Source organism: Acipenser ruthenus, chromosome 16 (assembly GCF_902713425.1).
Source record: "Acipenser ruthenus chromosome 16, fAciRut3.2 maternal haplotype, whole genome shotgun sequence".
NCBI lineage: Eukaryota > Metazoa > Chordata > Actinopteri > Acipenseriformes > Acipenseridae > Acipenser > Acipenser ruthenus.
Window position 1 is genome coordinate 4,058,721 of NC_081204.1, and position 23,938 is coordinate 4,082,658.

The 23,938-nt window shown below is 38.9% G+C and overlaps 2 protein-coding genes across 8 annotated transcripts in view; one reads left to right on the forward strand and one right to left on the reverse strand.

Moving 5' to 3' along the window:
• The window catches only part of LOC131696785 (RAF proto-oncogene serine/threonine-protein kinase-like), a 29,018-nt gene extending 16,131 nt beyond the window's left edge, over positions 1 to 12,887 (forward strand). For 4 of the 7 annotated variants that reach the window (XM_058988466.1, XM_058988467.1, XM_058988469.1 and 1 more), the window contains exons 7-18: positions 391 to 544; positions 1,545 to 1,604; positions 2,257 to 2,281; positions 3,554 to 3,660; positions 4,101 to 4,218; positions 4,316 to 4,400; positions 4,616 to 4,792; positions 6,636 to 6,682; positions 7,188 to 7,306; positions 8,864 to 9,010; positions 11,105 to 11,239; positions 11,582 to 12,887. In XM_058988466.1, coding sequence (XP_058844449.1) covers positions 391 to 544; positions 1,545 to 1,604; positions 2,257 to 2,281; positions 3,554 to 3,660; positions 4,101 to 4,218; positions 4,316 to 4,400; positions 4,616 to 4,792; positions 6,636 to 6,682; positions 7,188 to 7,306; positions 8,864 to 9,010; positions 11,105 to 11,239; positions 11,582 to 11,722 — 1,315 coding nt within the window. In that variant the 3' untranslated portion in view covers positions 11,723 to 12,887. The remainder of the gene's footprint in view (positions 1 to 390; positions 545 to 1,544; positions 1,605 to 2,256; positions 2,282 to 3,553; positions 3,661 to 4,100; positions 4,219 to 4,315; positions 4,401 to 4,615; positions 4,793 to 6,635; positions 6,683 to 7,187; positions 7,307 to 8,863; positions 9,011 to 11,104; positions 11,240 to 11,581) is intronic. The other 3 variants (XM_058988470.1, XM_058988471.1, XM_058988472.1) reach the window with 3 other exon arrangements.
• Positions 12,888 to 14,064: 1,177 nt separating this feature from the next.
• Positions 14,065 to 23,924, reverse strand: LOC117411832 (E3 ubiquitin-protein ligase makorin-2-like). Its single transcript, XM_034904079.2, has 8 exons — positions 23,801 to 23,924; positions 22,864 to 22,992; positions 22,329 to 22,633; positions 20,599 to 20,915; positions 19,153 to 19,367; positions 18,523 to 18,633; positions 16,161 to 16,305; positions 14,065 to 14,851 (listed from the first exon to the last, which is right to left on the reverse strand). Exons 1-8 carry the CDS (start codon positions 23,824 to 23,826, stop codon positions 14,702 to 14,704), a joined length of 1,398 nt encoding a protein of 465 aa, XP_034759970.1. The 5' UTR covers positions 23,827 to 23,924; the 3' UTR covers positions 14,065 to 14,701.
• Between the last annotated feature and the right edge of the window lie 14 nt (positions 23,925 to 23,938).

A 23,938-nucleotide genomic window follows, 5' to 3' on the forward strand; every position in this document is an offset into this window, starting at 1 on the left:
CTTGACCGGAGGGTCGTGGGTTCAATCCCGGGTGGGGGACACTGCTGCTGTACCCATGAGCAAGGTACTCCAGTAAAAACCCAACTGTATAAATGGGTAATTGTATGTAAAAATAATGTGATATCTTGTAACAATTGTAAGTCTAGTCTGCTAAGAAATAAATAATAATACTATGGCTGTTAACCACACTCTTGTCTTGCAAAACTATATCTACACTGCCGTAGTTCCTTCCTTTAATGGGGATTAGTACAATTTAGTTCTGTTTTTATTCTCAAAAGCATTCAGCTCCTGGCTCTTTTTAATGCTGTCATTTTATCTTGCTTTGTTCAAACTTGTATTCCAAAGGCATTGCTGCTATTCTCTCACCATTGCTTTGTTTGTGTCTTCTAGCTCCCAGCACAGACATTCTACCCCCTATGCATTTAATGACCTCACAGCCTACCGTCCCACAGACTGCTCCCTTTCCCAGAGGCAGAGGTCCACCTCTACTCCCAACGTTCACATGGTCAGCACGACCATGCCAGTCGACAGCAGCGTCATAGAGGTAAGGGTCTGTGTGAGCTTCAGTGCTTCTCTTCTTGGCTCGTTGTGTCCTATGAGAAGCAACCCACAGAGGCAAGGCTTAAAATACCAGCAACGTGAAACTGAAGTTCTATTTTAAACGCAAGGAATTCTAAGGGGATAGGGAGCACAGCAGAGTGATTCCTTGCTTTACATGATTCCAATCCAAAGGGACTTCTGGAGAAGACAAAACACTGCAAGATCGCTGAACTACTAAGCTAGTGTGTGTCTTCATAGACCTCACCCCAGTCGTATACACGATTGTAATGGTCTTTACATTTCTTGACATTTCTTGAATCTCCCTATTCTATTGCTATTATTTCTTTACAGTTTTATACAGGGTTGGGGGGGTACCTGGGTGTCCAGCCTTTTTTGACCTCACTATCTGATTCTTTACAAGGAGTCCAGCTGTCTTCATTTTTAACAGACAGAAATTATAATCTTAACTCCTTTCCCCTCTTAAGAGAAAACGTGCTAGCTTTTTAAAAGCCATTGTCCTGCTTCACATAGGCTTCAGTGCCATTTTCACGTCGTGAGGCTTTCGTTATAATGCATTTTGTGTTTCATAGACTGATTCAGATCATACAGCGGTGTGCCCTACTGGCAGTTACTATGTATACTGACTGTGAGCAAGACCCGCTTCCCAAAAGATGGAAATCCTAGTACAATTTATTAACAGCAAATCTATAGCAGAGTTAAAAGAAATAAGGAAGATTACAGAAAGCACATCTTGAATGCTGCTGCTGCTGCTGCTGCTGGAGGTCATGTCTATTCTATACACTTTGTACAGGTACCAGAATAGTTTGGGTGCAGAATGCTCCTTCGACAGTTAGATTTACAGGGGAAAGGGGTTCAAATGTAACCTCCCAGATACACCCTGCCCCTCTCTCTTTTATTGTTTTCCTTTCTTTCTTTCTTTCCTTTGCCCTCTTCACTGGCCTCTTCTCTCCTCTCTTTCTTGGTTGGTTCTCTGTGTGGAGTAGGTAGATTGCCTGAAAGCTTCCCCCAGGTCCTGGTGCCGGAGGTTTTGCATGAGAGGAAGAGTAGGTATTGTTTGCTTCTCTGCTTGAGTAGAAGTTGCCCCCCCCCCTCCCCTCCCCAGTTCTGTCAAGTCTGTAATAGAATACTAATAAAAGGTGACCAATGGAAAACAAAGATGGTGAAGGCCTTTGGTAGTGTAGTAATAAGTCACATAAATTGCAAAAAGGGTTCTTGATCTGATTTACCCAGCATACACATGGGCATCAGATGTAGGTTAATGATCACTTTCAGATCCACATTACTGCTTTAAAGCAATTGTTCCTGTCAGTGTACTGCTTTCAGGGAGAGAGGAAGTTAAAGAACAGTGTGTGTGTGTGTGTGTGTGTGCGTGCGTGTGTGTGTCTGTGTAAGCAGCATTACAAGTACAATAATTGAAAATCATCTTAGATTATTACTATCTGTGGTTATCATTTGAGGCAGGTTGTTTGATAAAATTGTGACGTTTTACTTGCTTTGACATTCATGCACGTGTTGCATTCATCTAAGTATAAACTTAGAGAAACAGAACTTAAATTGTTGTACTTTTAATGCCTGATTTGCATGTTGAATATGTTCTTCCAAACCACTTGGGGGGGGGGGGGGGGGGCTAATGAAAGTATAAAACACCATAGAAGAAACACTTAACTTCTGTTTTTTTTTTCTTTATTTTCATAGGATGCAATTAGAAGTCATGAATCAGGTGAGTGTTAGAAAAACCTTTTAAACTTAATTTGTTCAGTAAGTCTAGCGGAGTAAAAACTGCAGTGATCTAGTTTATACACTGTGTGACTCACTACCACTGTGTGAAACACTCTGCCCCCTGTCGGTGAGATGAGGTTAAAGCCCAGGTCACACCTGGAACGATAACGATAACCATAAATCGTTTACGGAGCCGTCACACCCGAACAAAAAAGGGCTCTGATATATTGTACAGCAAATGCCAATCAACTCTTTAGTATACGCCCACTTTTATTTCCATCAAGATGAGGGACAGTGATGAGGAACATTAAGAAATACTCCTGTTGTATTAGATCAACAGAAGGCATGGAAGACTGAGAAGACGAGTGTGGGTACACAGAATGCTACAGAGTAGGGAGGAGTTAGGGGAATTCCACACGCTCGTTGGTATAGTCAAGTGCTGAAAATTACGCTGTGGTATTGCCTCAAGGAAGTATGCACGGTCGCCTTGGGTAAACCACTTCCCATTAAAGTAAAACAGACAATAAGAACATGGTATGTATCGTTCATTACACCTTACTTAATATGACGTTAGACGATACTCCATAAATTATGTATATATTTATACTTATTATTATTATTATTATTATTATTATTATTATTATTAAAGCAAAAAAACTACAATATGCGGACTGACATGTCTTTATGGAGTATATAGGATCATACATCATGCTTGTTCTATAATTATACATTAATGGCTGTTTATCAAATAATTTCTAACACAATTCAAAAATAATAATAAAAAAAGATTCCTTGATGAATACTAGGACCAGTTTTCCGACATGATGTTCTGTGGTGGAACAGTGGAAGGCAGTCTTCTTTGTAGTAAATCATTGCAGTGCCTGTATTTACTGTTTATCGTGTTTAAAATAATATGTAAAATAGCACCAGGTAGGTGGTGATGTCACATTTAATACAGCCCTGATTGGCCAGGAACATTTATTATTATTGTTGTAGCAGGAAGAAATTGCTCTGAAAGCGATCGAAATGATAGCTATCGTTATCGTTTACAATGATCGTTATTGTTATCGTTGTGGTGTGACCACCTCCATTCATTTGAACTGGAATGGTTTTTAAAAATCGTTATCGTTATTGTTCCAGGTTTGACCGGGTCTTAAAAGCTCTAAAACCACGAGTGCAGACAAGCCTGGCTCTCTTGCATAGTGGATAAGAAGCTTGCTTGTGGTTTGCGCCCAGCCTCAGCCCTCTTACACCTCCCTGACATTTCTTTCAGGGAGCCCTCCCAATCTCAGTCCAACAGGCTGGTTCCAGTCAACAATGCCAGTCCCTGCTCACAGAGAACGAGCCCCATCATCCAACACCCAAGAAAAAAAAAAAATTGTGAGTACTACTTGCTACTGTTTTGCTTTATTGTCTTTGAAATTGGTGTCCCTTTTAGTGGTGAAGCAGACATTTGTCATTACCTTCTAACTGTAATGCTTGGTAGTAAATAAATAGTGAAGACTAAACTGTTTGCCCTAAATAAGTACTCATTGTCTGTTTATAACGTTAATATGAAAGAAACTGCTCAGTGTCTCCAGTTTTTTATTGATTGTTTTGGATAGAATTATTATTATTATTTATTATTATTTATTTCTTAGCAGACGCCCTTATCCAGGGCGACTTACAATCGTAAGCAAATACATTATCAAGCTTCAGTAAGTGTAATTATATTTGCGCTATTTATAATCAGCAGTGCAACCTGCTAAAAGCACTGGAGCTAGTCCAAGAATCCGTTTGGTATGCAAGCACATTTACATGTTGGCTACATTCTGTTCCAGAGGCAACGAGGTGAGAGAGATTCCAGTTACTATTGGGAAATTGAAGCTAATGAGGTCATGCTGCTGTCCAGGATAGGGTCTGGCTCGTTTGGGACCGTGTACAAAGGGAAATGGCACGGTAAGTACATCATGCCAATGCATTTGACTCACTGTGGAACAGCATGTGCCAGGCTAGAATCAACCAAGCATAATCAATTCAAAACTCTTTTCCACAGGAGATGTAGCTGTGAAGATTCTAAAGGTGACCGATCCCACGCCAGAACAGTTCCAGGCCTTCCGAAATGAAGTTGCAGTTCTAAGGTCAGTGGAATGAAGTTTGTAACACAAATCAGTAGTGAGGGAGGGGGCTGTGAAAATAAGTTAAGTGACCTTAACTTGGCCTTCAGTGGACAGGAACTTGTTGTCTGTTCCATATTTAGAGCAGATCTGCCTTTGTCCTATTTGGAATGACCCAGTAAACTGATCCATAGATCTCCAGCGTGTCTGAATAACTCCTCTTTTTATTTGTGTTACAGGAAAACAAGACATGTCAACATCTTATTGTTCATGGGTTACATGACAAAGGGAAACTTGGCCATAGTGACTCAGTGGTGTGACGGCAGCAGTCTTTACAAACACATGCATGTTCAGGAGACAAAACTCCAGATTTTCCAGCTGATAGACATCGCCAGGCAGACTGCGCAAGGCATGGAGTAAGTGGTGCATGTCCGATACGTGTGTGATGTTCAGAACCTGTTGGCAAAGTCAGTGTTTGTCTGGTTCTATTAGCCCTCCTTTTTATAGCATACATTTTTCGCAAGTGAGTTCATTAAGGCTACTGATCTGTCTCGCACATACTGTATCAGAACCATCAATTGCACTTTTTTGGAAATCAAGGCTTGGGTAGACTCACCAGTGTTGTGTTGTTTTTTTTAACTTGGTGAAGTTCTCCTTCATACACAACAATATCGAGCTGCATTTTTGAGTGGAGTTCTCTTTCCTAAACCTGTGTACAGAGTTGTTGGTTTTGATCATTTTTGAGTGGAGTTCTCTTTCCTAAACCAGTGTACAGAGTTATTGGTTTTGATCATTTATCCAGTATCCAACTTTGCTTGTGGTACTGCTGGATTATAGGTATTTTATTTTACCCATACAATTAATAAAATAACAGTATTCCAGGCGCTAAAGATTTATGGCAAACTGGAAGAAGAACTTCACAGAGTTCATTTGAGGACACATCTCCATGCAAGTGCTGAAATGGCCAAAAAATAAATGTGGAACAATTAGGAATGTTCAGTGATGGTTTTATGCCAGCTTGGATGCCGAAACATTCCAAATTATAAAATACTATAATAATAATAATAATAATTTTACAGTACTTTTACGAACCAAAATGTTTATATTTCCGTCTATTTTAACCCAGTGTTATCTTATTTAACTTTTCCTCCAAAACGTACACTACACAAAACTACAAAATGTAATGCCTGTGAAACGCCTGGGCTTCAGAGCACTTGTCAAACACAATATTCCTCGCAGGTTACAAAGTGTGTTTCAGGTGGACATTTCTGGCTTAATTGTTAAGGCTCATTGTAAACCTGATCAAGACATTTAGTCTGCCTCCAAAGTACCAGCCACTAATGTTTCACCTTTTGATAACTGACACAAAAAGCGCTGTTTGGTAATTTTTGGTACATTTGTTTTTGCTTCACTCTCTAAGCCTCCCCTTGTGTTCTGTGTCATGCATAGTTTATAGCTGAGTCACATCCTATTGTAAGACTCCCTGCCATTCAGTATGGAAAGCCAAAGTCACTAAGCAGCACATTCACTGTACAGGAACTGCAGTCCCTCCCCTTCCGCCTCACAGCAGAATCTATAGACTACAACTGCTGCTGTTTCCTGGGTATTCTTGGTTTGAAAGGCTCAGCATTGCAGTGGACTGGCAGACAGTACCTGTTTTGTTTTTCACAACCTTTATTCTGTCTCTTTTATCCATCCATCTATCAATTATTATCAGAATGAGAAAATCTGATATTTTAGGTTTGTTAAGGTCCCCGGTTTCATTAGTAAAAATGCTTTCAAAATCTTGTCCAATGTAAGACTCTAAATATATGTTTTAATAGATTAAACAAGCAACAAACGTGCTGTGAACAGTGCTTTAAATGATTTAGCACTTTGTGAATGCAAAATAGACCTCGTAGTCATCTTTTGTTTTACTTCTGTATTTGTTTTTAGAATTACATTTGTTTTCAAAAAATAATTTCGCTGCTTTACAATGTATTAAGATGCAGTACTATAAATAGTGAAATTAACATTTATAAAAGTCTATGCTGTTAAGGTTTTTGTTATTTTACCATTCTGTGCGTAATAAAGGCTGAATCCATTTTTTATTACCACCAGTCCTTATGCTGGTGTGTTTTTTAAGTGCGGTTTTTCTAATACTTCTTAAAGAGGAGGAAGTTTGCCTGCCTATCTTCTCATTACTCTGTTTTTTTGTGTATTTAAGAAGCTTGTGGTGTCACGTAACTGTTAATGTTTTTTTTTTATCTGTCTCTACAGCTATTTACATGCAAAGAATATTATCCACCGGGACATGAAATCAAACAGTATCCTTTTTAACACAAATGCTACCATGAGTCGACCCAGAAAGATAACTTGATCGTGGCAGCCAAGTGGCTTTTGTGTAAATCCAGGAAGTGGAAAAGTGAAGGGCTGACTGTGTAGGAGACTGGAGCACACTAGAAACTGCCGAAAATCTATGATAGTAACTTTACAAAGACCAAAAAAACTCCCAGTAGAGGCTTGTTACCCATATACTTTGGGCATTAAAAATCACATGGCACAATTTCCAAGAAGTTCTCCTATAATGACAAAAAAGACATACCATGATGGTATAAAACCAAAAATATATTCTGTATATTCCACATCACCTAAGCCATTTTTATAGTTGATTGGACTAATGCAGCTGCTGCTTATTCCTAGCCTAGTCTTTTATTTAATGCTGTGGCTGTTGCACATGTATTTGTTTGTATATATTCTGATCACAGTGTCTTCTGTATAACTTGACTCATGTTCTGGTTTTCTGTAATGTTTCCCTTAACTCACGTGCAGATATATTCCTACATGAAGGCTTGACAGTGAAGATAGGAGATTTTGGCCTGGCCACTGTGAAGGCGAGGTGGAGTGGCTCCCATCAAGTAGAGCAGCCGTCAGGATCGATCCTCTGGATGGTATGTGTAAAAGGAGCCTGCTTCAGCCTTGTCTGTCAGAGACACGGTTTGACCAGCAGTGGAGCTTTAAACAGGGTTTTATTTTAGGTTATTTATTTATTTTGAGCAGCTGTTCTCCATATAGGCTGAACCAGAACCAAGGAATACAAAATCCGGATGTGTGTACCTGTTGCCTCTCTCACACCCTCATGAATGTCGTTCCTGCTTCAAAGTACTACCCTGGAGGTGGGCCTGGTTAACTTTCATTGGGGGCTCAAAGAGAGCAGCTTTGAGTACGCATCTGAGCTTCATATGAAACAAACCTCTGCTTTTCTGCATTGTGGGTGAAGTCCTGGAAACAGTCCAGAGCTGCTCCTGTAGCCTGGATTCTAAATTCAGTACAAGGCCGGCTACGTTTGATCCAAATGAAATAATTTTGTTTCAGTAAAGATTGGTTTTGTTTGATTTTTTACATTCTGTAGATTTAGGGTAGCATGTCCACTACCTTGTTTTTCGCTGTCATTCTGTGTGTGTGTGTGTGAGAGTGAGAGTGATGTGTATAGCACAGATCAAATCTGGCCAGGGCTTGGAGTCCTGCCATTGCCATGGTGCAATCATAAGAACACATGCTCATTGTTTTGGTTTTTAACTTTTATCAGTGCGCCAAGAAAGTCTCCATTGTCTGTTTTGCTGGCAGTTTGGTGCATCGTCCAAACATTTTCTTCAGAAACTGTGGGTATTTATTTTCAATTCAGAGTGCATCTTATTAAAATATTTGCAGAAATGTACAAGGTGATTTTAACCCTTTACCCTTTTCATAGCTACTGCTACTGCTAGGTGATGCATTTCAACACAATTAATCTCTACATGTGGGTTGGGCAATCTCCTCACGCTTGCATTTGTTAACCAAGTTCAGTTTTTAACAAGAGTAACAACTTATTTAACCAAGGTTTCTAAACTATCCCAATGCCTGTTGGATACTTTATTTATGGCTGTTTTCCACACCATGGGCATACTCATCCATCTTTGTGGTTTCGGAGTCTTCGGACACAGTGAGGCACTCGAGAGTGTCTGGTTCTATAGACAAGTGAACTAACTGGGAATATGGGTTCTATAGATAAGTGAACTAACTGGGAATATGGGTTCTATAGATAAGATAACTAACTGGGAATGTGGGAGTTGGAGGATCAGAGGCAAAAGAAGCACCAATAGGTTATTGCTGTTTGAGCTCATAAGCAGTTTAATGTAGGCTGAATGAATAGCATCCATTCCTGGTTTTACTACTACTGGAGTGGGTGAAACTGCTATGCAATAAGAGTCTTATTTCCATCCCTGCTGTGTGTGTTTGAAGATGTAAACCAGGTTATGGAAGGAGGGAAGGACAGCTGTCGGATAAGCAGGCTCTGTAAAATAATTTCTTGATGGCAATTTCTTCCCTTCTTCAATATAGCTAGTCTGCAGGTAACCTTAGATTTTAAACTCATTTTAACAAGCTAACATAATGACCCTTTTTCACAGCACAGAAGAAATCTACCTGCATAGATAATGTTGTAAAAGTGTGTGTTTTGTCTTTCATAGGCTCCTGAAGTCATTCGGATGCAGGATAACAACCCATACAGTTTCCAGTCGGATGTCTACTCCTATGGGATTGTGTTGTACGAGTTAATGACCGGAGAATTGCCGTACTCACAAATAGCCAACAGAGACCAGGTAACGACATTTACTGTAAGCCCTATTATATTTTTCATAACATATCAAGTTTAAGTAATTTTAAGGTATACATCATTTAATAAAGGTGCTGAAGTGTTGGGTATTGTGGGGTATTAAAAAGAATAAAAATATATTCGAGTTACGGATAATAATAAAAACGTCCTGTCGTTACTGTATGACTAAATAATACTGATCTGGTCAAATGGTTTCACTGACTTCAGCTGACTTGGCTCTTTCCAAACTGTTTCCCCATTATAAAAGCACCACTGTGCTTTTTGATGTAATCATTATCAGAGTTACACTTTGTTAAAAACCTCCCACAAGTTCCTATCATAACTTTGTTTGGTTTGCTGTGGCTTTTATAAAGTGTAATTGTCTGCTGCCGCTTTTACTGTAGTGTCATATTTATAGAATCCAGTAACCAATGTCTGGGAGTTCAGCATTTATCTTGGACTGTATGCAAATGACCCTCATTGCACACAGTGCACTGAAAACCCCACACAAGATCAATATCTTTCTTGGAAAAAGGTATAAGATGGAATGGAATTAAAGCTTTGAGAATATGACAGAGATGGAAATGGAAATAGAGATGGACTCCTATTGCATAGCACTTTCACCCATTTCAGGTTTTACTACAAGCTTGATGAGCCAGTGTGTATAGCAAGGGTAGCCAATGTTGGCCCTTCCACTCCTGGTCTTTGTTCCAACCCTGTTCTTAATTGAACCAATTAAACCTCGATCCAGACACTGATGTAGTTATTTAAATCATTTTACCTGTTAAACCTGGAGTGGAATGGCATTCCAAGACCGTGATTGGACGCCACTGGTTTATAGGTAACAAGCTCAGGTATGCGTTATTAAACCCATACTAAAACCAGTAATGGTTTAACACGCTATGCAACGGGAGTCTTATTACCTTGCCTGAGGATTGGAGTTTGGATTCCGATCTGTAAAATATTGATCTGTTCAATGGAATGCTCAATTCTTAAGAGTCTTATAGACAATGACTCCTGTCTTATCAAGCAGGAGTAGTGAAACAGACTGGGGGCCTTCTGGACCTCCTCCAGGTCTCGTGAGTAGAAGTGTTACATGTGCCGAGGCAGTGCAGAATGTGTCACCCTTGTGTCCCTTTTCTCGCATTTCACTCTAGCGTCTCCTCATATGATAAATGCAGAGGTCACATTTTGTTTTTGCAGGTGTATGGGATCGTTCTCGTGAATACCCAGTAAAAACTGACAAGCATCGTACAGTAATTGCACCAAAAACCAATGACTGACCGACATGCAGAGAAAATAGATATCTTGAAATTATTTAAACTGCTCCAGTAATTGCTGTCTGTGTTTAATCATCAAAATCAAGTTTTGTTTGAAGATTGTATCTGGAATTTCCCTTGTAGAGCCACTGTGTACCACATACTATATACGCAGTTAAAGGCGCAAGATGTTTTTCGCATTATTACTGAACTTAATAATCATTCAAATTACATACTGTTTCATTGCACATCTGTGGATAAGCATGTTTAGCCCAGTGGGGGTGGATGTCAATTTATTATCTTCATGCTCATAAAATGGTAAGCAATCGTTTGGCTTAAGTGTCTGAGTTTGAGGTAAATTTTGTTTTTAAAATTCAAAATAATTTCAATTGTATTTCTGAGGGCAGAACACCATTATTTTACAATATCAGAGAATCTCTTAACTTGCTTAAATTCAAACAATCAGACATTGTTTGCAGAGACTGATCCCTGTCCAATGAGAAAATAACTTGCTGTCCGTCAGCCCATGATATGGCTAAAAACTAAATTTAGTTTAATGAGGTAAAAATGCTGTGGCTGTGTGAGATTCACAAGCACAGTGTAATGACCCCAGATTGCTGCCTGTTGGTTGTATCGCTATTCCCACAGAACCTTTCCCAAATTTTTTTAAACTCCATGCTCAAAACCTACATGTTGTTGTTTTTTGTTAGTAGTGTTGATGGAAGCATGCATTCCAAAGTCTTTATTTACTTGCCCCACTCACTCGGTCCCCCATTGCCATGGTTAAACTACTGACTTTACTCCTTGCAGTGAGAACATATAAATCAATGATATGCCCCATTTCTGTTTCCGTCCAGATCATTTTCATGGTTGGTCGAGGGTATTTATCACCAGACCTCAGCAAACTATATAAGAGCTGTCCAAAAGCCATGAAGAGGCTTGTTGCAGACTGCATCAAACAGAAAAAGGACGACAGGCCTCTCTTCCCTCAGGTAAGGAAGAACAAAAAGAAATCCTTCTGACAAAAAATAATCTAATGTTCTTCTGTCGGAAACCCTGACGACATTGGAGTCAAGTTAGCAGATTTATTTTCTTCCTACTTGTTTTAACCTTGTGTTGGTATGCAGTTATACTTTCTATTGTTCTATTATTTGTGATTGTTGGACCGGGCCATGATTTGTTGGCTGGTTTTGTGGGTAGGCCTAGTGTGCATTTTTAGAATAATTCAAAGCAAATCCTGTTCGCTGGTGTTTTTTTCCATTCACCCTTGTCAGTATGATTGTTGAAAGAATGTTTAGAATAGTGTTTGAATCATTTTTTTTTTTTCACCGCAGATTTTGTCATCTATAGAACTGCTGCAGCACTCTCTTCCCAAAATCAACCGCAGTACCTCGGAGCCGTCACTGCATCGAGCCACCCACACAGAGGACATTAACTCATGCACTTTGACCTCGATGAAGCTGCCAGTTTTCTAGGACACAATCACCCCACCCCTAGCCAAAAAATAAAATAAAAAAACTGCAAGTCTGCATTATATATTTTTAAATTACTGCACCCAAGGACAGCAACGCAGCACCAGCTTATATATACAAACCCTAAAGAAAAAAAAGCTGCTATCAAGATCAGTAAAGGAAACCTATGTTTTTGTTCCTTCAGTCTTCATTTTCATTTTGAAGTGTGTCCCCTTTCATAGAGTCATGCAAGCAACTGATGCAACACAGATGGATTTGCATGGATATTTTTGATTGATATTCTGAATTGACAGAGGAACAACTGCACGTTTTTTTCTGTTGGGAGATGAGAAAAATGGTTGAAAGCTGCAATATTCTATTTGTTGTACTCAAGAACCAGGGAACTATAGAGGAGAAGCATACATTTTGTTTTATACATTTTTTTAAACAGATGTGTACTTAACAGAAAACGTTCCTCGTCTCATACTCTGGATTCTTACCTTTTTGAAAAATGAAGCAAATTTGGATTTAGGCAGAAATCAGCATCTCCTGGAGCTGATTTTAAATAGAAGGGACATGTTTTTTTTTTACTGTAGTTTAACAGTATTGCATCTGCTGTCATTCATCAAACTGTTCTAGAACTAAGATTCTTGCTTAACAGTTACATTCTGTGATTCACCAATACGTGTTTATGAAGGGGGTACCAAAACCGTTTTGAGGAGCACTCTGCTTATTCAATGTTCTCTTGCTAATTTTCTCCCAGATGCATTTATAAGTGTACCAGTTTCTCCATACACAATATCTTAAACATATTGATGAGATAACTACAGGCAGATGCAATTACTGTAGCAATCTCTCTTAAAACTTGAAAAGGTTTTCTCATTATTCTCTTCTGTGTCTACCACATGGAAACAAAAAGCTGGCATTTAGTTTTGGAATTCAACTATTTCTTTTATTTTTAAATTGTACTGCTTCTAGGGCTGTCTTAAGTAATAATCAGTGCAGTCTATTAGAGGTGCACTGTAATGGGAAAATGTAAGAGTATATGATATGGTTTTCTTTAGGGACTATAAATGATTTGGCTTTTTTTTTTGGTCTTTTGTTGCTCTTGACAGAGGATACACATTTTATTGTAAACCTGAAGATTGTTTATCCTACTTATTTTAATAAAACTAAATTAAATTTGTAACTGTGTACTGTGTGTATCAAGTGGAATGGCTGGAACACTTGAGCAGATGAAGTGCAATAATTTGGTTTATTTGGATAATGGAGCTGAGGTTTCACAACAGCAGGGTCCTGCTACTTGGTTGCACCGCAGGGTGGATGTGACGCCCGTTTTTAATCCTTTGTTTTTGTCAAGTCTGTGGGATCAAGCTGAAATGGTTTTGACACCAGTTCTGTACATTTCAATAAGTTTGTGTCAATCTGCCGTCACTACTGTTAAATCAACGACACGCTGTGACAGAGTATAAAGCAGTCCACCAAATGTAAAGACAACAATATTCAATATACTCTCTTAACCTCTCCTCCCCTCCCCAGGGTGTAAATATATTTTAGAACTGAGATGCAATGTGAGACATCTTTGTGTTTACTAATCCTATGAAACTGATTTTCTTGTCCCCTGGGAAACCGGCTTGGCTGCTGATTAAAGTCAAGGGAGGTGGAATGTCTTTATCCAGCAGCACTGAAAGCACATTTACAAGTCATAAGGGAATGCATGCTGTGATGTTAATCGTTAATGTTCACCTATGCTCACAGTACCTCTCACAAAAACTAAAAATGGGAGATTTTGTGAACAAAAATGTATAATCCCTGGTGGCACAGTGTGAGGGGAATGGCACAGAAGATCAAATGGTTTGTAAACATGAAGTCAAATGGATCTGTGGTAAAGATCTGGATCATTGAAATTTAGAGATGCAGAAATGTGGCAGTGAAATGGCTGATGTTTACTAAACACCGACTGTAATGGAACTTAAACAAAAACACTGCTACTTCCACAGTAACACATTTATTCACTTCTAGTGATCAAAAACCAAACCGCGGAGATGGATTTCAGCAATTGCCAGGTTCAGGGTTTTGCTGAATATGGGAAGTGAAAATTAAAAAAAAAAGCTGTGATACAAATACAGAAAAGGGCTTAGACCATCCTGTAGGAAAATGTAATACTATTAAATCCCCCTACTCGTGCATTTTTTGGACACGTTTTCTGCATCCAGTAAGTATACACTACTACACCACGTACATATTAGTGTGATTCTTTAAATAGTCTGTCTTCATCACACAACACAGTACATTTTGTTTTCCCTACAGTACAATGCTGTTTTTTTTTTTTTACCCTACAATTAAGACACTGATGCTGTAAAGGCTTGCCATTATCACACAACAGTTAAGATTTTAATTACAAAGGTCAACACTGCAGAACAAAATCTAAAATGTTGCACTTCAGAATTTATTGACAAGGAATCTTTGTTCACGCTCAGTGAACGTTATAGTAACACACTTGGAAAGCATTCTCTCCTCAATGCTTAATTATTCATACACAGGGCTGTCTACAAAGGAAAGAAGTTCTAGGAATTTACGTAAATTTTACTTAGAAATTCATTGCTAAAGGAAGTTTATTAAACACTATTGCAGAAATGGTGTCACCCTAAGAAGTTACCACATTTGTAGTATATGAAGCCAGTTATTTAACATTTAAATAATGGGTGCATTAACAAACAAAATCAATTTTAGGTAGTTTTCCCAGTATTTGTATATGTGTCTAGCAAAATATTCTAGAAAAAATGGCTCCAAAACCAACATTTGGGTCGCAGGAGCTTTTTTCAATTGTTGTTATTATTATTACCCCACTATATGAGGCTGCTCTTCTGAATCTTAACATTGCCCAAATATCTAGGTAATACACGTGTGTATTAATGAACAGGTCTGACATTTGGTAATGAAGATTTGCTGGAGGTAGCAGGAACACAGAGAGGTGGTTCATTTTCATCCAGCTGGCAGTGGTCACTGTGTGGAGGTAACGCTTGCTTCCTGGTCGGCCCCCGAGAGCTGCATGAAGAGCTCCCCCAGCTCTGACACCTCATCTTCATGCTGCCGCTCGCCCCTGTGCTCCCTCTCCTGGATGAAATCCCACAGCCGCACCGAGTTCAGGAACTGCAGGGGGAAAGGAAGGGCTTGCAAACTGCATTTCATCTACATAAATTATTTTAGCATGGATTTCAGGAACCTGTGACCAGTAAGGTAATTTTGTATTTTGAGTCACCTATTTACAAAAAGCTGTCATATAATGGCAGTAACCATAATTACCCATCTCAGTAAAATTGCAAAAGGTTATGCTTGGATCAAGCAAGGGTCACAGAAAGGAATCTGCAATACTGACTTGCTCGGCAGAGTATATTGTATTAACTCATTTTTCAATTTAAAATGTCAACTGTCATTGATTTTACCACAGGGCAAGCAAGGAAGGCTAATGCCCTCTCAATTAGTGTCCACATGTAAAACATCAGTTTTACTTTTACATAAGCAGGAGTTAAATTCATTTTAAATTTAGTCCCCCAAAAAACCTACATGACTTAATGTTGTATGCAGAGATAAAGAATAAAAAATGAATAAAAGGTCACATTTCATGAAGATTCAAAATCAGTAAGAAAAACAAAGAAGTGCTTCATTTGATCAGATAAAATGTGATGGGTTTGCTGACAACATTGAAACTGCTCAACTGGTTTGTGGTTTGAGCATTTTTTTCTGCAGATAAATTCTAATTTCTAAACTAAAGAATAATAATAATTAAAAAAAAAAAGCCTGTTTGATTTACCCATACTGTACAATTGACATTTCTAAAACACAACTTCATTATTTTGGTAAATCGGTCAATCGACATTTTAATCGTTAGCAGCTCAAAAGATCAAAATGTTGTTTAGCGAGGGCTCAGAGACCGAGAATTGGTAAAGGCAGCAATTAAGCCTGCTCTGTGGTTGCCTATACTGTTGGCAACCTGTGAATCACTCTTGTAATGGAGTGTTTTTTTCTGTGATCAATGAAAATTGAATTTTAATGGAGCATATAAACAGCATTGCGCTAGGTCAACTGTGTGTGCCATGTTAGCCAAGAAAACATCAGTAATAGCACTTCTGAAACATGTGTTTTGCTCTTTTCTTGTTAATGCACAAGGGAAGTGGGTGGTCCAAACTGACAACTTGTCAAAATGTAGCGGTAGACCACCCAGCATGATGGAGTCATCACATTCACACTGAATCTAAATATTACATGCAATACCCCCAAAGACCTAAGACCGATTCAATGTCCTAGAAATGCTCTGTTTTAACTACAGTTAAAAATGAGGGTTTCAGCAGCCAGGTAACAATGCACAATACAACACGTCCAAGTGGATCACAGTGTGTATCTAGAAGTGTCTGTGGTTAGGACTGCTGGATCCTGCACCACACATACAAGAACATCTTACCCGAACGCTCCCCTCTGAACTCATCTGCTTGCGAGGCTTCTCGGGCTCAGCTCTCGTCCCATCCGGATAAGCATGCATGTAAAAGCACTTTCCACCAAACGGGCACGTCCCTCTTCCCTGGTCAAAGTACTTGCAGGCCTTTTTGCTGGGAAAGAAGACGGAGTCGCATGATTAAACGTTTATCCATTTTTTGACACTTCAACCAATATACCCGTGTTAAAAAAAACAAAAACACTCTTCTTACAGCCCGAGTCACCTTTAATACTTCTCTTCGAGAGCATATGCACTCGGTTTTCGTCTTCCTAATGCTTCTTTATTCCTCATGTTCACTGTACTTCCAATGGTTGCTCACCACGGGATGGTTTACAATGACTTGCACCTTCAATATATTTTAACAATGCAATATATGAATGTATTTATTACCATGAGTAATTTGTAGGAACTACCTTTATGCTGTCATCTCCCCCCCACCCCACCCCTCTCAACGCTTTTACTAACCTGGCTAACAAAGCCAAATCGCTCAAAAGTTGTTTTTTTTGGCCCAGCTCCTAACAGACTTGATCCCACTATGAAACTAGAAAGGCTTATTAAGTAAGCGATTATCCTGCTAACCGCTCACTTCCATCAGTGAGTGTTCTGGTCAATAAAAGATTGTTATTACGAACTGAAACAGCAGAGAAAATAATATTTGTGTTATGCTGGATGCCAGAAGAATAATGTAAATACAAAATCTTGAAGAGTAAAATACCCCACCCCTCTCTACTGAAACAAAACACATACATATATGATTGTTGCAAAGAAGGAAAAAAAGATCCACTGTGGAATAAAATGTAAACAAGAGAAAATTGGCTCTGCAGCAGTAAAACTGAAATGGTACTTATTCAACACAGTGGCTGAGGACACTTCGGTACAAAGTTTAGCGTGCACTGAACATGAAAGAACTTATAGAACCACTTGCATATTCAATCTATAAAACACATGTTCAGGGTATTTTGGTTTTGAAAACAAGGTATTCTTTCATAAAAAGAAATACCAGTGCACATCAATTTAAATTAAAGTGATTAAAAAATGAAATCACAAATAATGTAACCAGATATACATAAATGTGTCACATAAAAAATAGAAATTAATCTTCCAAGCCATAAAAGACAAATGCAAGACACTTAAATACTAGTGAAGTCCTGCCAACAGCTTTGCAGTGACCTTTGTGGTTCTATTTTTGTTAAGGGTGGTTAAATGGCACAGTTAACCTTGAACACACCTCAGTAAACTCTATGCATGTTTCCACTGGCAATGTTAACCATAATCTCACATGACATGGCTTAGATGTTGTCTACAATGATGGAAGAGCCTTCAGCCAGAATGTGGAACTCAGTAAGAGGCATCTGTGACAATGCCTCGTATTACAAACTTAAATCTGAACTTCTGTTGGCAAGGGATTAACAATGAAGTGTTATGGAACATCCCATGACTTTTAGAACATTATCCAGAGAAGGTTGCTGCCTCCCTTCTGTGATGTACTGATCAATGCAAATTTCTTTTGATAACAAAATTGTGTTTAAGAATGCACCTAAAAGAAGGGTTTATGATGAAGGCCACTATAGACCCCACAAGCTAGGAGTCTAGTGGCCACATTCGTGAAATTTAAAGCAATGATCTGTTCTAAAATGCGTCATCCCACAACTCTGTGAACACATGGGATTAACATTAACATGGAAGAACAACAGCTAAATTATTCACTGTAATAAAAAACTACAGCTCGTTCTAGATTAATATTTCTATCCTGTTTATCAATTTAGTATCTGTGACCTTCTCAGCCACAAACTACATGTGTTACAGACAGATCACTGCTGCAGTTACCTGGCACATGGCAGTGTGTATTTTATTGCTTGGATTGTTTTTCATGACATGCTTGTTGTATTTGCATAAATTGTTGACTCTTGCAGTGATTTTTGTCTATGTATGACCGATTTTGATTACATGCCGTTTCTGATTTCTTGTCCAGGTCACAATATATGAGGACTTGTTCTCTATTGGTTCTTACTTGGTTATTTAAAGCTACAGATTGATTCATGGTATCTAATTTAGGTCCTACAAAAAGGACAAATTAACTGAACCAAAGGCTCATAAGCGATCAGTACATTACAATTACGAATGTGCTTTCTTGTGAATGCATAATAGCCAATTTAGCTTCTGTATGTCTTTCAGCACAAAAAAACTTAATCCAGATATATTTACTTTGGGTGCCAGTAAAATTACAATGCTTTTAATCTGTAGCAACTAAAGCACCTCTAGACTTTGTTTTTCTTTAGTGTGGATATGGTTCAGTACTTTCTAAACAGGATACAGTGAATCCTCTTACCTCACTCCTGTTTTGAATTCTTCAATAAGTCTGTTCTTCTCTTCTTGGTCCTCTACCCAGTAGACGCTGGGGATAACAAACTCCGATACCACACGGCACTCAGGACACGATCTACCAAAAACACAGCAATACAAAACTAAGAAGTCAGCATTAGTCAATAAAAGCATGCCAAAATCCCGATCTGTCGTGACAAGCCTTTATTCCATGCAAGTTCTGTTTACAACCTTTCAGTTTCACTGGTCTCAAAGCATTTCCTGACTCCACTATATACCATTTCCCTTCGCACTGGTTATGAATGTGTTATTTAGACCTGTCACACCGGACAAAAAAAGACACAACATGAAAGACAATGACAAAGACTTCTTATCAAAATGTTTGTCTAATTTTGGAATCAAGTTTCTTTTTAGAACTGGAGAAGGGGAAAAAAGAACAGGACATGTCACTAATTTTAGATGAGGGTGGTAACACCCCATATCATAAATTTGACGTGGTGATCGGCCATTTCTTGCAAGCTAACTCTAAGGCGCGCAACCACAATTTAGCAATCTTGTAAAACAAAGCCAACACCAACTTAAAGCGCTCCATTGCATTGACTTATGTTTTGAATTGTGTTGCATGCACAGCACTCACTTGATGATCTTGTTCTCAAACTGCTTGGCGCACCGCCATTGCCTGATGCAGGGCAGACAGTAGGTGTGATTGCAGTTCGAAAGGATTCCGAAGCGTCTCTCTGAGGGCGATGCTTTCTCATACACCACCTCCATGCAGATGGTGCACACCTTGTTCTGGCTGAACTGCACGGCAAACGCCTTCTCCATATCCAGCTCAAATGCCACCATACACATCTAGGGTTTTTGCATCAAAATGGGTATATAAAATAAAAAAAAAATAAAAAAATTAAAAAAAATAAATAAATGGGGAAGGGGGTATGTAACATTTCCAACCTAAATACGCAAAACAAAATGCCAGTATCTATCCATTTCTGATATGTGGACATTACTTTTACAAACATCAATGTGTTATGGGTCTAGGCCATCTATCAATACGTCAAAAAAGTAATCCATCAAATTTTAAAATATTCCAAGGTAAATTCCACATCAAATATCAATTTGGGGGAAAAGTTAACTTGGAGTAGTGAAAACCTGTGTTTAAAAACAAATATTTGCCTCAAAAACAGTTAACTAAAAACATCAGTCACTGTCTATTAAAGTGCAAAACATATTTTCTTTGGCACGGGAACTGAAACTTTTAGCATTTACAGATTTGGTTTGTTTTCTACTTCTGACCATAACAGTTTCTAAGCGTCTGTATTTATCTACATCAGATTGGTGCTATGGAGACACAGGATTCAGTTTTGCAAGAGCAGCAGACAGAAGAAACACATTTCAAATAAGATAGCATCACATTTCTTTGCAAGATAAGTATATTTTCTTTTAGACATGGTTAGCAGCCTCCTCCAATACACTTAATCTTTTCTGAGAAACTGCAAACTAGAAAAGATTCAGTTACACACAAGGTTTTACTTAATAGTAGGTGTCCTCTGGACAATCCCACCAATATGAAACTATAAGCAGATTTTAATTTTTAATTTTTTTTAAGTAGCTCTTTGCCGCGAGTTACAGAGTACGATTAACAATCTTAACAATGAAACTTGTTCTTGCTGCCATAATAAATAAAAGCCGAACAAGGTTTTGATTAAAAAAACATTTACAGGTCTAACATGCCAAAACATCAGTTGGTACACTGAAAAACATTGCCCAATTACAGGACAAAACTAGGACAGAATGTTCAAACATCACAACTGGCATTCTGGACTGGACATTCAGTCTTTGTTAATCAACGAACTACAATGTGCCAGGCCAACAGCGAAGCTCAATTGCAAACATGTTCTGTAATAATAAAAAATATATATTATATGGGGCACTGTTTAAGAATCACCCTGTAGTGGCAATTGTATTTGCTTGACACTTTATAGCTGAAGGTTTCAGGCGGCAAATGAGATCCAGAATCAGCAGAAGCTATAAATATCTATCACTCCCTCGTGTAGCCTGAAGCTCACTGCATGGGTCTCCTCACCTTCTCGTGGGCTTTCCTCTGCTCTGGGTCAAAGGGGTGGAGCACCTGCAGCGTGCAGATCTCGCACACATCTCCATGCAGATAAGCACAGCTGCTTCCAAAGTGGCACTGGCCGGCAGCTGCATAGGGACACAGCTGCTGGGGGTCTGCAAAAGAGCTGCCTGCAGCTGAATCCTCCAGCCCGCTTCGAATGGCTTCCAGATAAGAATGGGGTTTGATGTTCAAAGCCTCATCCTGGTAACCCCAGCATCCAGACTCGGGCGTCTTATAGTTGTCTGCTCTGTACTGTGGCGTCCTTTCATCTGAAGTGCACAGTGCTAAAGAAAAGTTCAAAGAAAAAGCAGCAGATTTTTTTTTTTTTTTAATTAAATCTTAAACAATTAGAGCACTGCTTCATCTCCATGTGACAGGGATGGGATTTAACCTGTTCTGGACCAAGCTCGTTTGGCTTGTCATCACAATTTTACCTTTAAAAACAAAAGTAAAAAAAAAAAAAAAAAGTGCGTGAAAATAGTAACTTAATTGGTTGAAATAAACTTAAATATAGTGGTTAAAGAAATTACACAAATGTAGCTTAAGTTCACAGCCACAGATGTTTTGGATTTTCCAGCAGCCAGTGGGAAATGTCTGAAGCAGTTCAATATAAAATGCTCGCCTCTTACAGCATTAAGTATTAGTGCATTTTACGTATGTTGATTTCTGACTCTTCTCACAGTAGACTTTGGAAAGATTATATGCAACAGCACTGTTATTATTTACATTTGACAAGGGTAATACAAAAGGGTATTGGTTTTTACAATGTTTATTTTTAGAATTAAACCCGATCAAACACAAGACATTGCTCAAAAAATGTGAAGAAAAATTGCTGGGAAACACACATACAGAGAGACCGCCTTGAATCTGACGACTGTATCTTCGGCTCAGTGCTTGACTGGTTTAAATCTTACCTTTCCGCTACGTGTCGGTTTGTTTCACTGGGAGGTTATTCCTCAGGTTCTCTGTCAGTGACCTCTGGGGTGCCCTAGGGTTCTGGGCTGGCTCCACTTCTTTTCAGTATTTACACACACTCCCTCTTGGGCAGGTAATCCGGAAACATAACATGGGCTTTCATTTCTATACTGATGACACTTCTGATAAACATGCTTCTTCTGCTCTTTCCCTTTGTCTCAGTGATATTAAGTCCTGGATGAGTAACAACTTTCTCCATCTTAACTGAGGTAAAACTGAAGTCTACCATATCACGACTTCAGCTACTACAAAACTCTGCTGCGCGCCTCCTAACTCGTACCAAATGAAGACAGCGCATTAGCCCTGTCTTGGCTGCCTTACATTGGCTGCCTGTAAAGCAGAGAATTGATTTTAATGTCCTAATCCTGACATATAAGGCTTGTAGGGTCCAGATTACATTCGTGAGCTGGTGACATGGTACACTCTGGGTCGCTCCCTGCGTTCCTCCAACTCAGGTCTGCTCTCCGTTTCTTCCTTCCGTCTCGTCTCTACAGGTGGAAGAACTTTTTTCTAATTATGCGACCAGACTCTGGAACTCACTCCCTGAGAATATCCACCAGGCTGACTCGCTTCTGATTTAAAAGTAGGATAAAAACGTTCCTTTTCGATATGGCTTATTCTTGATTGTACAGCGCTTTGTTGTGAAAGGCGCTATATAAAAACAAGTTGCATCGCACTGTATTGTAGCAGTGGGAAGGAGAACCTTAAGTAGCGAAACTCACCTCTGTCCCTCAGCACCAGTGGTTTCTTTCCACGTTGCCCAGTTTCTGCTGGGTTGCTGCCAATGATTGGGGCTGAAATGTGGCTTCCTCCTAGGATAGGGATGCCTATGCTGTTTCCTCCGATGACTGGGATGGCAAAGTTGCTTCCACCAATGCCGGTGGCTGCAATGTGGCTTCCTCCAATGATGGGTGGTGCAATGCTGCAGCTTTGTGGGATAACTGGTGGAAGGGGTCGATTACTGTATTCTCCCTGTGCCCCAAGGACACCTATGCCCCTTCCAGCAGAGGGTTTAATATGATCATACCTACAAGGCAAATTCAAATCAAGATGCTATATTAAACAGGTAGATTCTACACTGCACATTCCAGCTCCTAAATGACTGTACCTTGACCCCGGTGTGCTGTTCGAACTCCAATTCCGGCTTGATCAATAATGATCACATTTCTTATATGAGACTAGGGCCAATGTAAACTTCAGTGATGGGGGTCTTCTGTACAACAGAGATGACAGGAGGACATAATCAAAACTCCTTACCTGCAACGGTCTCCATAGGCACACTGCCCTTTCTGGTAGAATTTGCAGATGGTGGATGGTTTGCTTGTAGTTAAATCATGAGAAAATAAACATCTGCTCCCCTCACGACATACACCATGCAAAAAATACCTTAAAAAAAATGTTGACAGCTATTATCTAAAGTAAGACACCTTACACTATGACAGGAATTTAAAAAAAAAGCAACACAAAGCTTGCACTGAAAGTTAACTGCTATAACAATGTTAATGAATTGAAGCCAAATCAATAGGGTTGCCACCCGTTCTGGTTTTGCATGGATTGTTCTCTTTTTGAGGCAACTGTCTTGGGAAATCTGTAAGACTTCCCAGGACATTTGTCATCAAAGTATATGATTTTATTTTTAAATTTTTTTGTACGAAATGACTCTGGTGTCCCGGTTTTTTGTAAATCAGAGATGGGAACCCTACAAATAAAGCATCTCTCAAAAAGAACTATATTCAGTTCACGTTATACTATCACAATATATATGTGTGTGTGTGTGTGTGTGTATATATATATATATATATATATATATATATATATATATATATATAATCACATTTAACAAAACGTCAGAAATTCTAAAATTAAAAGGACGTATAAATATTTCAGAATTAAACATATACTGTACTACACATCAGCAATCAAAGCTCACACATTACGTAAATAGAAACTAAATAAACAGACGTGTACTGGGAGAAACAAATTAACTTGTGGGTCTTTTTCAGTAACGTACATGAAACAAGGGCATGGTATTCCATTTGACAGAACGCACATCGTAAAAAAGGTGTCAACTGGAAAAAGTACGTTTTTAGAAATAAGATATTCTCTAACTACGAGTATCGGTTTATTACAATAAGTATTCGGTAAATAAAAAGCAGGGATAGAAACATGTTTTAGTTGAAATAACGGCTGTTACCGGCAGGTGACTTGCTTTGTGTTCATGTTGCGTCTTCCATACGTGCATCAATGTTTTAGCTCCTCCAGTTACTTTTGGTGCAACCTTCAAACACCCCCTCCAAATCACGGACGCAATAAAAAAAAGGTTCTGCTTATG